Below are 17,541 nucleotides of genomic sequence, written 5' to 3' on the forward strand. Positions count from 1 at the left end.
ACACACACAACATATATTTTGCTGAGATCCTGACTAACCTAAGCATCAAAAAGTTTAAGTAGAAAAAAATCTTTAAGGAAGATTACGAATAAAAAGAAAATATTAAGAATTTGCTTGCATTACTGTGAGGATTAGAACACACAACTCCTTGGATTTTAAAAAAAAAACTCTGTAAACCCCCTGGAACCATTAAAAAGAAACCGTTGCCCCAAATTGCTCTCTAGCACGTCTGGATTGGAACATCTCTCCTTGGACTAGACACTGAATTCTCAACCTAAGATCAAATCAAACCTGCAACCTCAACCAAAGAATTAAAATAAATATCAGTAATACAAATAAAATGGCTTGCCCCTGTTCTTTTTGTTTGTCTACTGCGCGACAAACAAAATATGAGAGAGCCCCAAACAAAACCGACAAAAACTTGGAAGATCCATCCATGTTTGATCAAATCTTCATTCTATTGACAATGATCTTAATCCTTGTTGATGTTTCTTCTGACTTGGTACTCGCATTCTCTTACCTGAATAGATCGCATTACGTCTGGTTCGGCCTCACACTGGCCTTTGTCCTGGTGCCTTCTGTCTCAAACTCGATCCTCAGTCTGTATTTTTACTACCACGACTATAAAGAGGAACAGCAGTTCAAATCAAAGGACCCAAATTTCAGATCTTCTTCCACCTTATGGATATTACGTATCGTCTTCACCATCCTCCAGATGGCGCCTATCGTCAGGTAGGAAAAGCTTTTCTTATTATTCTTGCTGCTGCTGTTGTTGTTGTTGCTTAAGCCCAGGTGAGTCCTAGTCAAAGTTGTTCCAGCTGTGACCATCCCGTCTTTCAAACATAGAATACCATGGTTGTCTTTGCCTCTTGTCCCTTCAGGGTCAATACAGGTTCTGTACTGGGGCTCATTCTCTCTCTCTTCCCCCCTCCTCTCCCACTCTCCTCTCCCTCTCTCTCTGGAAGAAACTTTCTCAGGAATCGCCTCTGCTAAGTCTAAAACAAATACATATTTTGTGATAGCACCATTGTGGCTAGTTCTATGCACATACGCCCTAGAAACGGGGAAACCGGGCCCATGAGCCTGGCTAAGCATTGAAAGGGCGACGTTTACCGTTAGGACTACACATACATTCCAATGTTTACACAACTACGTGAAATTTTTACAGGACACACACTCAGGCATATAAAAAAAAAACACGTGTCACAAACGAAGCAAAAACAAAACATTTTTCTTTTCTTTTTTTCTTCTTATTTTCATTTTTCGAACTAACACAGACAGAGTGAACCATTGATAAGTTTAAAAACACCACACAAACTATGCTCGGAGATAAATCTATCAACAAAATAAATACGGATTTGTTAACCTTGAGAAGCTGCGTTACGGGCAATGTTTACATGGCTATTTGCATTAGTTTTCTTTGCTTCTGAAGTACGTATTTTTACAGTCCTATGGTGGTTATTTTATAAATAAAAATATTCAAGGGAAGTAACTGAACGTCTTACCAGTATTCTCCGTACATCTCTGTTTATAAATAAATCGCACACGTTATTTGATTGACGTTAGGGTTAGGGTGTGATTTATTTATAAACAGCTAGAAGAAAACGGATAATACTGGTAAGTCGTTCAGTTATTTCCCTTGAATATTTTTATTTATTTTTTTATCCCCCTAAACTTGAAGATTACCTTATTATTATTATTATTAAGGCAATTTTCCTATGCCTAGTGGCTGTAGCGAAAGAGGTGATATGGTGGACCCGTTTGAAAGGGTTAAAGACAGACACTTTCCTCTTTGGCCAAGGCCTCATCAACTTTTTCAAGTTCCACTTGAAAAGGGAGAAGAGAGGGAAGTGCTGTCTCATAGCAACTTCGTTGAAAGATGGGTGACTGTTGGAAGAATGGCCAGTATAAACGGACCAATTCTGAGAATACACCTGTAGAAAAAAAAGAAAGAAAAAAGGTAATGTAAAAGGAGAAAGGGCTCTATACCCCTTTCTTATTTTTTCTGACCAGGCTCCCGTGGTTTTATGGGTTTTTCCACGTGTAACCTTTCCTTTTTCGAAGCGCCTCCCCCTTTGGGAGTTCTACTTATTTATTTATCTATTTATTTATTATATCTTTCTCCGTTTTCTTCCTCTGTTTAAACGAACTTTCCTACCTTTTCGGACAAAACCCTTTGAAACCTTCGTCCTGTCTTTGTCCTTACATGTTTTTAATTGATATTAGCCCTTGTGGTCAATAAAACGAATTAATTATTATTATTATTATTATTATTATTATTATTATTAATAATATATAAAGGAATGAGGTAACTCCTCCAGAAGTAGATTGACAAAATTATTTTTTGAACCCGTTGAAAATACACAAGGTGTTGAAATATCGTTCACTACATGACAAGGGCACGCTTCTATTATTATTATTATTACTATTATTATTATTTCTCCTTCTCTTATTCAGGAACTTGGAAACTTTTCGATATGGTATAAAAAGTAAGACGACGCAGAGCAAGGATGACCACATATACTACAACAAATGGATGCTGCGTGAGAGTGCAGACGCCCGGATGTTGGGTCTGTTTGAGTGTTTTATGGAGAGTGCACCACAGCTGACACTGCAGTTGCATATCCTGGTGGTGGACCCTACTACTACACTAGGTAATGCACCTTGTTGTTGTTTCTTTCTATTTTTAGATTTAATTGTTATGAAGGGGTGGACATGGCTGGCTTCTGTGGTTCGGGAGTATGCTTTGCAACAATGGACTTCTGGGTTCCATCTTCCTGCACACCGCTACCCTGCTTGATCACTGCCTACTTGTAAGAGGGACTGTGAGGAGACAGAAATTGTATGGGAGTCTGTAGTGTGTATATACGCATATGCGTATATACGAATTTATGTATATATGTGTTTATATGTATATATATATATGTATGAGTATATATTTATGTTTATATATATATATATATATATATATATATATGATGATATATATATATATATATATATATATAACTATACACAATCACACACACACACACACATACACATCTATATATTTCTATGCATACAAACATACATATATATATGTGTGTGTTGTGTGGATATATATATATATATATATGTATGTATATACATGCATATATATATATATATATACAGGGTGTCCACAAAGTCTGGGTACATGGAGTAAATAAAATCATAACATAAACAATTAAATATAAGAAATAATAATTTCTTAAAGTATGTGTTAATCCCCATGTGGGTACATGGAGTAAATAAAATGATAACATAAACAATTAAATATAAGAAATAATAATTTCTTGAAGCATGTGTTAATCCCCATGTGGGTACATGGAGTAAATAAAATGATAACATAAACAATTAAATATAAGAAATAATAATTTCTTAAAGTATGTGTTAATCCCCATGTACCCAGACTGTGGACACCGTGTGTATATATATATATATATATATATATATATATATATATATATATATATATATATATATATATATATATATATGTATACATACATACATACATACATATATATATATATATATATACCATTTTGAGCGTGGCCGTTGCCAGTACTGCCTGACTGGCTCCCGTAGGATTTTCAAGTGAGATCGTTGCCAGTGCCCCTGGACTGGCTTGTGCGGGTGGCACATAAAAGACACCATTTCGAGCGTGGCCATTTTCGTGCGGGTGACACGTAAAAGCACCCACTACACTCTCTGAGTGGTTGGCGTTAGGAAGGGCATCCAGCTGTAGAAACTCTGCCAAATTAGATTGGAGCCTGGTGTTGCCATCCGGTTTCACCAGTCCTCAGTCAAATCGTCCAACCCATGCTAGCATGGAAAGCGGACGTTAAACGATGATGATGATGATGATGATATATATATATATATATATATGTATATATATATATATATATACACATACAGGTTGTAATGTCAGTGTGCATACTCGACAGAGTGTAAGTACCTTGAGAGAAAAGTTGGACCTAAGAAGCATCAGTTGTGGTGTGCAAGTGAGACAATTGTGCTGATATGGTCATGTGGCGAGAATGGATGAGGATAGCAGTGTGAAAAAGTGCCACACCCTAGCGGTTGAGGGAACCCGTAGAAGAGGCAGGCCCAGGAAGACCTGGGATGAGGTGGTGAAGCACGACCTCCGAACATTAGGCCTCACCGAGGCAATGACTAGTGACCGAGACCTTTGGAAATGTGCTGTGCGTGAGAAGACCCGGCAAGCCAAGTGAGAGCATAATCTGTGGCCTCTGCCAGAAGTGTAGCCAGCTCACTTATTCATCTCTTTACTGCATTGGGCACTAAACTGCTTGTGAAGACCTGTTGAGGCAAGTGAATTAGAATCGAAATCGAACCAAATTCGAAGACTGGCACATGCCAACCTCACCTTCATTGGACACTAAACTCTGCTTGCGAAGATCCGTTGGGGCAAGTGAAATCGAAATTGTAATTGACCCATATTTGATGACTGGCACCTGTGCCAGTGGAGCACTAACAGCACCATCCAAGTGTGATCATTGCCAGAGCAGCTGTCTGGCTTCCATTCTAGTGGCACGTAAATAGCACCATTTGAGCGTGATCGTTACCAGCGTCGCCTTACTGGCACTTGTGCTGGTGGCACGTTAGAAAATCGTTCGAGCGAGGTTGTTGCCAGTGCTGCTAGACTGGCTCCTGTACAGGTGGCATGTAAAAAACACCATTTTGAGCGTGGCTGTTGCCAGTACTGCGTGAATTTACGACTGGCATGGCTAGCTTGTTTATCCCTATCATTTTATTTTTAGCATTAAGTTGGGCGTTTAATGTTAGTCTAACTCTTCTGTAATACTCTTTCCAAATTTTCTCTTTCATTTCTGTGTGTTGTATTTTCACTGTTTCATCTATTCCTAGATATTTGTATGGGAGGTTGTGGTCTAATTCTCTAAGTTCTGTGTCAATATCAAGTGCAGTGCATTCAGTACTAATTAATATGCCTCTTCTCAGTGTGACCCTGGCACATTTGCCCAACTCCATGCTCATTCTGATGTCCTTGCTGAAACTATGGACAATTTTGATAAGGATTCTCTATTCCATGGTGCTTTTAGTGAAAAGTATTATCTCATCCATGTCCAGGAGATGGCTTATTGTTTGTCTATTATTATTATTATTATTATTATTGAGTGAGAGAGCAGTGCATGCCATCAAAGTGACACTGGGGTAAAATACATGAAGCCCATTATACCCATCATGACTACCCGTCTGATAAGGGTACACCAGGCACATGCATTGCAACCATATGTGCGCGACATGGTGATCGTACCGCCTGACTGGCCTTCATGTGGGTGACACGTAAAAGCAGCCACTACACTCTCGGAGTGGTTGGCGTTAGGAAGGGCATCCAGTTGTAGAAACTCTACCAAATCAGATTGGAGCCTGGTGTTGCCATCCGGTTTCACCAGTCCTCAGTCAAATCGTCCAACCCATGCTAGCATGGAAAGCGGACGTTAAACGATGAGGATGATGATGATGATGATGATGAGTGCATGACCTTGCAGGTGGGGCCCAGTTAGAATTTTCTTCAGGTCGAGTAGCCCATCCCACTCAAAAGGTCCCTGAATAAGGTTTGTTTAAGGATGTGAGCAAAACACCCATGTTTCCAGAGGTGAATTATTCAAACCCGAAAGAATTATTATTATTATTATTATTATTATTATTATTATTATTATTATTATTACTACCTTCTTCTTCTACAGGTCCACTGAAGATCATTAACCTCCTCTCTTCTTGGATAACAATCTCTTGGTCGTTGACCTCATACCACAGAGCTTTGCGCTTTGTACTAAAAGACAAGAGCCTTTCACTCTGTGCCTCTGTAACTTACTTTATGTGGCGGATATTTGAAGTTGGACCTCGCATCATCATCATCTCCATGTTCATGACAGAATACTACTACTGGGTTGCTGTGCTTCTCTCGCTGCATTGGATTCTTGTCTTCAGCTGGTTCCAATTTGGGGAATTGAAATTCTGTGAGACTGCCATCGGGCAGACACTTTTCAACATGCTGTTGGCTTTCATCTCGATCTTTTGTTCGTTTGATCCACACAGTGGGAAGTCTCGCTACCGCTACCTGCTCTTCTATGCCATTTTCTATGGACAGAATATTATACTGTTTACACTCTGGTTCTGCTTCACCAACCACAAAGGTACCTGGTACCACCTGGCTGTGTTATTATTTGTGCTGTGTGGTGCCATTCTCCACACAATATTCTTTGGTTGCTACTATGTCTGCTGTCACCCAATATGCAGTTCCTTCATCGACTGGCACAAAATACTTCCCACTTCCTGCCGCCAGTTTCTGAAAACATTGACCAACAATATTGAAAATGGGGTATAAGTGTGCATGAGAAACAACTGCAGAAGCGAGAGTGAAAGCAAACAGAAGACCGAGGGATTGGAAATACGCCTCCTAAGCGGAGCGACATCTCTATGCTAACAGGAAGTTTTATTTTGTTTGATGTTTTCTGTAGTCTTGTAGCAGGAAGTGTCTGCTTCAGATGCAAAACTCGTAGGAATGTTTTCAGGCAGTAATGAGGTGCATTGTAAATGCCATGTAGGGAAGTGGTTATACACCATTAGGTGTACACTGCTTCCGTACATTAAATTTCTAGAAGAAACAACGGAACGCAGATTCTGAACAACATAACAATATTTATTTACAGTGGAATTCAGTTCACGCTTGGAGGGAATTTGGTATATATATATGCAAAAACTCACCTGTGAGGTTTTTGCTAAGACTGTTAACAGATACTATATATTTTATAAAAAATTTTGTTTTATAAAAATATATATTTAATATATATATATATATATATATATATATATATGTAATACATGGAACAAGATGTGTTACTAATACGGACATATTGTCCAATCATAACTCTTCAATCTTATACGACATAAATCTTATTGAAAATTACTCTGTAAATATCTCAACAAGAGATATTCAGCAACAGTAGTCTAGGCAACATCGTCTCCAGCTGGCTATACGGCACAGTCTGTGTCTTTATGTTTTTGAAAATATAAGAACACAGATCGTTCAAAAACATAAGGACACAGATCATGTCGTATAGCCAGCTGGAGACGATGTTGCCTGGTGTTAAATTACAGCAACATTTGTCCTAAACCAGGCAATAATCTTTACTCTATAAATCTTACTATTATTTACTTGAAAGCCCTGGGTCCCTGGGGGGGGGGGAGTCCATGTATGACTTTTGGGGACACATGGTGTGCTCATGTGAAATCATTGGATTATCCAGGAGGATGATCAGACTAAGCTAAACCGTATGGGACATCAGCCTAATTCTTCTGGTGTATATATTCCTCTCTGGACTGGACGCTGGTCTGTCGTAGGATTATCATTTTTGCCAGCTGAACTGACTGAGCAACAAGGAATGAAATGTTTTGCTCAAGAACACCATTGAGGAACTAAGAACATTAATGGTGGATTTTGATGGATGGCATACTCACATGAAATAACTGAAGTATCTGCGAGGACAGGCAAACTAAACTTACTTTTATCATAAGCTTCATACAAGTGAAGCCATGAAATTGTATTTCTGTTTCAGCAATCTTCCAAAGTAATACATTTAATTAATACTTTTAATTAATGTATTTAATTGATGCTTTTAAAAAAACTGTGAGTGTAAATGTAGATGTTCATTCTGCATTTTTGCTTGTACAAATGCATACATGCACACATATACATACTCATGCACATATATAAAAGAGTAATAACCCCTTCCTCGCTTTGGTCATGAAAAACCATGGGGTGCACCAAGAAAGTTCCCTCTCCAAGGCACAAGTCTGGACAGTGGCGTTTCTGAGAAAAGACCTGAACAAGGGGCATTGTATTGACAACTTTAGGACCATGACTCTGCTGAATGCAGAGTTCAAAATTTTGGCCAAGGTGTTAGCAACAAGATTGGTGCTTGTCGTCGGGGACCCTGGTAGGGGAGGCACAGACATGTGCTATCCCGAGAAGATCCAAAGTGGCTAAAGAATCTGGCATGGGGGATCTTCTCGGGATGGCACATCTGTGCCTCCCCGACGACAAGCACCAATCTTGTCCCATGTCTTCCTGGGTCTACCTCTTCTACAGATTTCCTGCATCGTTATAGTGCAGTACTTCTTCTCACAGGTGCCCTCATCCATATGCATCACAACTCCTGGACCAGGTGACTCATTGTTTCCTTGACCAAGACACTTCATTTCACGTTGCTCCAGTCCACTCAGCCAGCAAAAATGTGTTATGCTGGGACATTTGGCTGCTATTTCTAACACGTCTAAGTACTATATAGAATTGTCTTTCTTTAGTTCGTCCATATAAGGTAAAGTCGACCAAACTTCTGAATCTGAATCTAAAAGAACTAACAAAAAGTGAAACTATTTCATACAAAAAAAAATTCCTTTATTACATCATCATCACCACCATCACCATCATCTTCTGCTTCACTATCCTCATCACCATCATCATTGTCATCACCATCATCATCATTATCACCATCATCATCATCATCATCACCATCATCATCCTCATCATCATCATCATCACCATCACCACCCTCATCTGCTTCATCACCATCATCACCCCTATTATCTTCATTGGAATCTTCCTCCTGACCTTCATTTGGACAACTTCTGCTTCTTTCTGAAAGGTTCTTGGTTGTCGTCACTGGTCTTGTTGTCGACAGCAACATGTCTGTCATCCGCATCGTTATCATCATCATCATCACTAGCGACAGAGTCTGGCTGGAATATTGGCTTTGGCTGTGTGCTGTGGGGTGAAAGGAGAGAGAGAAAGAGAATGAGAAAGTGAGAGGGGGAGAGAGAGAAAAAGGGAGAGAAAATATGAGAGAGGGAGAGAGAGAGAAAGAAATAGAGAGAGGGAGAGGGAGAAATGAAAGGATGAAAGAGAAAGGTAAGAGAGAGAGAGAGAGAAGGGAGTCACCCATAGAGAGAAGGGAGTCACCCATAGAGAGAAGGGAGTCACAGTGTACCTTCTGTAAGCTGGTGATACCCAGTAAGGGTTTTCTTCGGCTTCCTTGGCATGTCGTAAGATAGCTTCTCGAGGGTTCAAATCGCTAGGGTCCGGTTTCTGTAGGACAAGCTGCTGCACAACATACTGGGACAGAGTGGCTCCATGGGCCCCGACACGGCCACCTTCACCTGTGATAATAATAATAATAATAATAATAATGATAATGCCGATTTTCTAACGATGCGATTGAAACTATAGACCACCTAATCTCAGGGTGTAGAGTCTTAGCACCTGTAGAATATAAAGCAAGACATGACAGAGTCGGCCAGTATTTACACTGGACAATATGTCGGCATTATAAAATCAAAACCGCTGACAAATGGTATAAACACCATCCTGAAGCTGTGACTGAGGAAGAAAATGTGTTGATTGTCTGGGATTTCTCCGTACATACCGACAAAATTATAAAAGCTAATAAACCGGATATTATTATAAAAGATCAGACAAAGAAGACGTGTTTATTAATTGACATGAGTATTCCCTTTGATCATAATATAGCGGTGAAAGAATTTGACAAGATCAGTAAATATAAAGACTTGCTAATAGAAATTGAAAAAATGCTGCACAACATACTGGGACAGAGTAGCTCTATGGGCCCCGACACGGCCCCCTTCACCTGTAATAATAATAATAATAATAATGCCGATTCTGTAACGATGCGATTGAAACTATAGACCACCTAATCTCAGGGTGTAGAGTCTTAGCACCTGTAGAATATAAAGCAAGACATGACAGAGGATGTGTTGCTTTTAGCCAGTGGAACCTACTTACAGCTAGGTGAACTGAGATGTTTTTCACCGGTGGTACCTATCTACAGCTATGCAGACTGAGGACATTTGATAATTGAGTTTCTTAGCCCAGGAAAAATTTCTGAGTGTCATGGAGATTGACACGATACCGACAATGACCTTTGACCTTTTTGACCTCTCTGACCCTCCCCCTCTAACCTGCCAAACTGTTGGGAGCTAAGGACTTACCTGGTCCCGAAACTGGGAGATCTGGTCTTCGCGTTTTAACAGGGTCCTTACGTACTTTCTCTTCTTGCTTCCTCGTACTCATCGGTCGACCCTCACGGAACATGGGGAGAGCATAGGCTGCAGAAAAGAGATGAGTGAGAGTGTGAGTGGAAGTTGAGTGGTATGAATGAAGAGTGAAAGTCATAATGTGAGTATGAAAGGCAATTAGAATGTAAGTATGGGTCTGAGTGTAACTGAATGAATGTAACTGAGTGGGAGTATAGCTCTAAGTGTAGGTGTGTGACTGTGAGTGGGAGTGTAGCCACAAGTATTATTGTTGAGTGTAACTCAAAGCAAACATACGAACAAAAGTGACATTGAGTACAGTTGTGAGTGTGACTATGAGTGGGAATACAGATGTAAGGATTATTGTTGAGTGTAACACAAAGTGAACGATACTTAATGCCTATTAAGTATAGCTTGTGAGTGTGACTGAGTGGAAGTGTAGATGTGAGTAGAGTTGTTGCATGTCACTCAAAGTGAAACTGAGTGGGAGCATGCTATTGAGTATGGCTGTGAGTGCAGCTGTGTGTATGGTTGTGAGTATAACTCCAGGTAAAACTATGAGTAGGAATGTGGCATTGAGTACAGGTATTGTTGATGCCTGTCACTAAAGTGAAATTGCGAGTGAGAATGTGGCATCATCAAGTATGACTTTGAGTGTAGCTTTGAGCATGTTTATGAGTATAACTTTGTATATGGTTGTGAGTGTAACTGTATCTCTGTGAGTATGAGTATGCTTGTGATTGCAACAGCAAGATTGAAAAGGTAGGAGTAACTATAACTGTGAGAGTTGGAGTTGGAGTAAGGGTATGAGTGTGAGTGTGAGTGGAGAACAGCTTTTCTTCCTTTTATTTTTTCCCAATTTCCTGTGGCTTGTTTGGAAAGGTTGGAAGTGGAACCCTCCACTCACACTCCAGTGAGGAACCAAACTCACGTGTGATGATATGTTGGTCTGTAATCATCTCAATCTGCTTTACTTTACGTTCTTTCTTCACCACACACAAGAGGGCGCCACTGGAGAAAGAGAGAAAGAGGAAGGTCAAAAGTTAGAGGCAAAATCTTGCAAGAGGTCATGTCACCATCACACTGGACATATATATAAACACACACACATATAAATACATATACAAACACACACATATACACATACACAAACACACACATATATATACACACACACATAAATACGTAAACAAACATGCATATACACATACACATATATACACACACATATATATATACACATGCACAAACACATTTACATACAAACCATCACCACCACACCATTCTAAGCACCCAGCCTCCACCCACCAGATTCTTCTCACACACGATACCTCTGCACCACTCCATTCCCCCACCCACACACCATAACACCACACCACTTGAAACACACACACACACACACACACTATCATACTGCTTCACACCTCCTCACACACACACATGATAGACTGCCCCCCCCCCACACAAACAGAAGCCTCCCCGCTCCAGACCTGACACATATGTCATCCCCACCACGCCTCCCTCATAACTCACCGTCTGCTTTTCTCTGTGTCATAGTACATGACAACATTACCATTTCCGCAGCCAACGGCTATTTGGTTCAGTTTCGGGTGCCACATACATCTAATGGCGCTCTGTAACGTAACACAGACCAAAACCAATCAGTGGATAGACAAATATAATTAAAGCTAATTAGCTCATCGTTAACGTAGTGCGACATACAAAACAGCAGTTAGTTTGGACTGATTACCTTGATAATAATAATAATAATAATAGCAGCACCACCAGGCAGTGGTTCTCATGGCTTCTGATCTTAACTGATAGGAAGTTTCATCTTGATATAAAAGATGGGCTACAGCAAATATTCTGCTTAATACCACAGATTTGCTTGTCAGTTGTTTGACCTTAACCAGTTGAGCATGTCCCTTAGTGGCTGACAATATGTGCATCTCTGATCACGAGCAGAAGTAGTGGGGGAGCATCGTAGCCATGTGTTGAGAGGAATTCTTTGGGGTTTGAATAATTCACCTTTGGAAACATGGGTGTTTTGTTCAACATCCTTAAACAACCCTTATTCAGGGACCTTTTGAGCAGGATGGGCTACTAACTCGACCTGAAGAAAATTCTAACTGGGTCACACCTGCAAGGTCATGCGCTGGTTATCTTGATATGAGATCACCATGTTGTGCACATATGGTTGTGATGCATGTGCCTGGTGTACCTTATCAGACGGGTAGTCATGATGGGTATATTGGGCTTTGTATATTTTACCCCAGTGTCACTTTGATGGCATGCACTGCTCTCTCACTCAATAATAATAATAATAATAATAAAAATCATAATAATAATAATAACAACAACAACAACAACAACAATAATACGGGGACTTACACTGTTGGAGACCTCAATCTCAGTGACAGGCTTCAAAGTGTCACGCTCCATGAACATCAGTTTCCCATTGCCTCCATTGCGGCCCACAGACACTCCTGTGACCACCATCTTGTCACTGGGACTGAACACACAGTCAGTCCTGTGTTGTTTACGGATGGGAGAGAAAAAAAAACAGTATTAACATCATTAGGGTCGTAAATGTTGTCATCGTCATCATCATCATCATCATCAACCACAGACATCAACATCATCATTATTGTCATCTTCCTCCTCCTCCTCCTCCTCATAGTCATCATCATTATCATTGTCATCCTCATCATCATCATCATTATTTTTACCAGCATCACCACCACCACCATCATCATCATCACAGACATCACCATGATGATCATTATCATCACGATCATTGTCATCATTATCATCATCATCACCATCTGTGTTGGCGACAACAGCATGGCCGTGTGGTAAGAAGCTTGCTTTCCAACCACATGGTTCATGGTTCAATCCCAATGCATGCCAAGTCATGTGTCATCTACTATAGCGTTGTCAAGTCAAGTGTCTTCTACTATAGCATTGGGCTGACCAAAGCACTTTGGCAAAACCAAGTCTTAATTAACCTCTTAACATATCAATATCTATAAAACACAAGATGTTTGTGTGTGTGTGTACGTGATGTGGGTTATGCACGTCCACAAATTAGCACGCATGTCGCTCCAATTTTAGGAGGACATTGTTCATGACCCTATCTGTGTTTTTGTCAACTTTTTCTCAGAGAGGCACCACGTATAGCTGTAAAAATCGATAAACTTTTACCAATTTTGAAGTTTGTTGACATGGCGAAGTCAAATCTGTGCGTACGCGCGTGAAGGAGAGAGAAAGGAAGAAAGAAAGAGAGGGAGAAAGAAAGAAAGAGAGAGAGAAAGAAAAAAGAGAGAAAGAAAGAAAGAGTGTGTTTGTGACAAGGGGAGAAACAGATCGTTTGCCAAGCGTCTAAAAAAAAAAATTAAAAAGTGGAAGAGGGAGACAAAGCGTATTAGGAAAGAAAATGTAGCTAAGGAAGACAGAGTAAAATGCATTTTTTTTCTTAAACATGAGAGATAGTTTCAAATGTAAGATGTTTTTGAAAGACACTATATTCTATAATAAGATTATATATACTTTCTCACACAACAATTCAAATATATTTATTTTAAATCATTTATTTATTTTAAATCGTTCATCTTTCTCCCCCTTCTCACTCTCACACATACGCACATATACTTTGGGAGCGAAAGAGTTTTGTTTATATTTCACAACTATGAAACAAAAACGTATGTAACAATTTGTCAGTCCCCCTCCCCCAACCCGTTTTTCGGACCACAAAAACGGTTTGGTAATTTTTCAGATTAACACCCGCACGATTTCCACTAGGGTGTTACGGTTATGATTAGGATTAGGGTTAGGGTTACGGTTTTAGGGTCAGAGTTAGGGTTAGGGTTAGAGTTAACCTAGAAGGGACAGGCCCCTTATTTTTTGGTTAAGGTTGTTGGTAAGCTTTCCTAAGTTACTCCAATCCAGATCCCCAATGCAAACCTTCAGATCAACCTTCTCCTATGCAGATCTCTAATGCAACATTTAAAAAAAGAGTCAATAAGTGAAAATAACCAATAAACTGATTCCTTATGGGATTTCCAAATCAAATTGCCAGCAAACCATTTTCAGCCAAACCAATTTCAACGGATTTCGCTCAAATCTGATGTCGATGTTACTTATTTTGGTTTGAAATAAAGGACTTAATCATTTAATAATCCTAGCTTAATCCCGAGCAGCGCCGGGTTATACTGCTAGTACTTTATATTTTCCTTCAGAGATGTCTAGTAAATATATATTTGAACGAAAATATACGTTCACTGTACTCTGGAGGTATTTGTCACTTATTTCCAACTCCAAATACTTCGTTCATCTGTAACTTCAAATTTCAGTTAAGCACTTTAGCAAAACCAAGTCTTAATTAACCTCTTAACATATTATACGTTATATTTTCCTTCAGAGACGTCTAGTAAATATCTATATTTGAGCGAAAATATAAGTTCACTGTACTCTGGAGGTATCTGTCACTTATTTCCAACCCCAAATACTTCGTTCGTGAAGTTTTTCTCGCTTTCTCTCATTAACTATCATTAATTATCGTTTCATATTAAATCAGAACTGATCCGAAATAATTTCTGTACTTATTCTTCCAAAATAAATGATAATAAAATATATGTTTTGTATGGAAATTGAAAACAAAAATGTGTATGTTAAGAGGTTTAATGCTGATGATGATGTTTTTTAACGAGGGAGAAGGTGACGATAGGTGTTAAATAGATGTGAAGAGGAAAACAGTGGGCTTACACTGGGAACAAATTGAGGAGGCCATCAGCAGCAACCAGAGCCTTTTTGAAGTTTCGAATGTCCCACAGTTTCAGGGTGTCATCACCTGGAAGAGAACCATATGAAACATTTTTCACTACATTCTTGTTTATATGCACAAATAGATATATACAATATAGATACCACACACACACACACACATATATATATAGGCGTAGGAGTGGCTGTGTGGTAAGTAGCTTGCTTACCAACCTCATAAACTTGTTAACCACACAGCCACATTGGTGCCTCCTCCTCACACATTGACACAAATACACAGAAAGAAGACCAAGGTCATACAGGGTGTAGACTCACTTACCTCCTCTTGAAGCCAGAACTCTCCCGTCGTATGAAAAGCACAAAGATGTTGTGTCGCTGCCCTTCATGTGTGCATTCCTGTTCAGCATGCACGTGCTCACCTGAGGAGAAAGAAATGCAGTGGGATTAGAGAGGTGGTGGTAGTGTTGTGATGTACTGGGTTAGAGGTGCGTGTGTCTCTTCAACCACATATGGGTGTATGTATATGAGTGTGTGTGTGTATATATACATCATCATCATCATCGTTTAACGTCCGCTTTCCATACTAGCATGGGTTGGACGATTTGACTGAGGACTGGTGCAACCGGATGGCTACACCAGGCTCCAATCTAATTTGGCAGAGTTTCTACAGCTGGATGCCCTTCCTAACGCCAACCACTCAGAGAGTGTAGTGGGTGCTTTTACGTGTCACCCGCACGAAAATGGCCACGCTCGAAATGGTGTCTTTTATGTGCCACCCGCACAAGAGCCAGTCCAGGGGCACTGGCAACGATCTCACTTGGCTTGCCGGGTCTTCTCACGCACAGCACATTTCCAAAGGTCTCAGTATATATATATATATATATATATTATGGACTCTCCCATCATTAGACAATGTATGGGGATTTGACTATTTCTTGCTGAACAACCACACAGATGATTTGTCTATAAGGTGACGAGCTGGCAGAATCATTAGCACACCAGGTGAAATTCTTAGCGGTATTTCGTCAGACGTTACGTTCTGAGTTCAAATTCTGCCGAGGTCGACTTTGCCTTTCATCCTTTCAGGTTCGATAAATTAAGTACCAGTTTCGCACTGGAGTCGATGTAATCAACTTAATTCCTTTGTCTGTCCTTGTTTGTCCCCTCTATGTTTAGCCCCGCTGTGGGCAATAAAGAAATACGATGACTTGTCTATAGTGATCAAATGTTTGTGTAGACATAAGCTCACCCTCTCCATCAAACTGACATTACCTGTACAGGTAGAATGGGTGCCATATGTCAGATGATGAAATGACCGCAGAGCAATGTGAAATGAAGTGCTTTGCTCAAGGACACAATGTAATGCCCAGTCTGGGAATTGAACTCACGATCTCAAAATCATGAGTGCAACACCTTAACCACCAAACCATGCACTTTATATATACATATATATATTTCACTTCGGCATTGTGAGACCAATAACCTGGTGTAGAAATCAATATATATATATATATATATATGTTTCAGAACAAAGTGTTGGCTGAGTATAGCGCAGTAACAAGAAATAGAGATGCCAAATGAATAAATGATTATCTTATGAACTGCATTAGCTTACAGCTGTTTCTGCTACGAGATGCAGTGGACTCATAATTGAGTGCTGAGTAACACCTTATAGCTTCATCAGAACGGTGAACATTAAGTGCAGTTCTGTTCTATATTTTAGAGACGAGGAATTATTTACATTATTTACATTGGACGGATAGGTGTCCTCATCTTGTTTGTTGTTACCAATGTTTTGGCTGGTGTACTCATTAGTCAAATAAAGAGTTGAGTTCAAAATTCCAGTAGGACACCTGAAGAAGGCTGGAGAGTACATCAGCCAAAATGTTGTGGTGAGGACACCGGTCTGTCCAATGTAAATAGTTAATTGCAGTTTATTTGGGAAAGAATTACATTTGTGCCTAGAGAGGAAATTGCATCAACAATGAGAAAAGTTAATTTATAAGAGAAGTGTATGTCCAAAATGAGAGGAATAGAGAGAAAGAAAAAGAGGTGATAGGATGGAGATGAGGCAAGAAAAGACTGCAATATTCCAGAGAAGATGGAAAAAAAACAAGTTGAAAAATTAGCTTACGAATTTCCGATTGCAGTCCCAGAGTTGTATAGAACCATCCTGGCAAGCTGCAGCGATGTAGTTACCATTTCTAGAATACGTACAAGCCATCGGGTTCGTCCTACGTCCTTTGTCACACTTTGATTTGATGACCACACGCTGGGAGAAGGCGTTGTCGATGTCCCACAGACGAACTGTTCTAGAAGAGGAGGAGAGAGACATTTAAACAAACACACGTGTGTGAGTATATATGTGTGTATATATATATATATATATATATATATATATATATATATATATATATATATATATATATATATATATATATATGTATGTATATATACATTTATGTCTGTGTGTGTGTGTGTGTGTATATATTGAAAAAAACCCATGTAATTTATGCACTTTTTTTTACAAAAACAAAAATAAACATTAGAAGGTGCATAAATTACTTGAGTAGATCATTTCCAGAATTTTTTGAATTTTCTTTTCTTGGATAAAGACATACAAAATGTAAACAT

The 17,541-nt window shown here is 39.5% G+C and overlaps 3 protein-coding genes across 3 annotated transcripts in view; 1 reads left to right on the forward strand and 2 right to left on the reverse strand.

Moving 5' to 3' along the window:
- The window catches only part of LOC106875126 (uncharacterized), a 52,603-nt gene extending 51,957 nt beyond the window's left edge, over window positions 1-646 (reverse strand). The window contains exon 1 of the mRNA XM_052977637.2: window positions 521-646. The gene's annotated coding sequence lies outside the window, so the exon portion shown is untranslated. The remainder of the gene's footprint in view (window positions 1-520) is intronic.
- LOC106875127 (XK-related protein 6) lies at window positions 1-14,759 on the forward strand. Its single transcript, XM_014923111.3, has 3 exons — window positions 1-732; window positions 2,458-2,654; window positions 5,760-14,759. The coding sequence occupies exons 1-3, from the start codon at window positions 341-343 to the stop codon at window positions 6,398-6,400; spliced, it is 1,230 nt and encodes a 409-aa protein (XP_014778597.1). The 5' UTR covers window positions 1-340; the 3' UTR covers window positions 6,401-14,759.
- The window catches only part of LOC106875119 (WD repeat-containing protein 70), a 20,786-nt gene continuing 11,696 nt past the window's right edge, over window positions 8,452-17,541 (reverse strand). The window contains exons 9-17 of the mRNA XM_089344131.1: window positions 17,042-17,219; window positions 15,227-15,326; window positions 14,890-14,974; window positions 12,517-12,655; window positions 11,659-11,759; window positions 11,057-11,136; window positions 10,081-10,197; window positions 9,063-9,231; window positions 8,452-8,839 (exon numbers count right to left, since the gene is read on the reverse strand). Coding sequence (XP_089200257.1) covers window positions 8,689-8,839; window positions 9,063-9,231; window positions 10,081-10,197; window positions 11,057-11,136; window positions 11,659-11,759; window positions 12,517-12,655; window positions 14,890-14,974; window positions 15,227-15,326; window positions 17,042-17,219 — 1,120 coding nt within the window. The 3' untranslated portion in view covers window positions 8,452-8,688. The remainder of the gene's footprint in view (window positions 8,840-9,062; window positions 9,232-10,080; window positions 10,198-11,056; window positions 11,137-11,658; window positions 11,760-12,516; window positions 12,656-14,889; window positions 14,975-15,226; window positions 15,327-17,041; window positions 17,220-17,541) is intronic.

The sequence above is a fragment of the Octopus bimaculoides genome, chromosome 28, assembly GCF_046866305.1.
Source record: "Octopus bimaculoides isolate indiv1 chromosome 28, ASM4686630v1, whole genome shotgun sequence".
Taxonomy (NCBI): domain Eukaryota; kingdom Metazoa; phylum Mollusca; class Cephalopoda; order Octopoda; family Octopodidae; genus Octopus; species Octopus bimaculoides.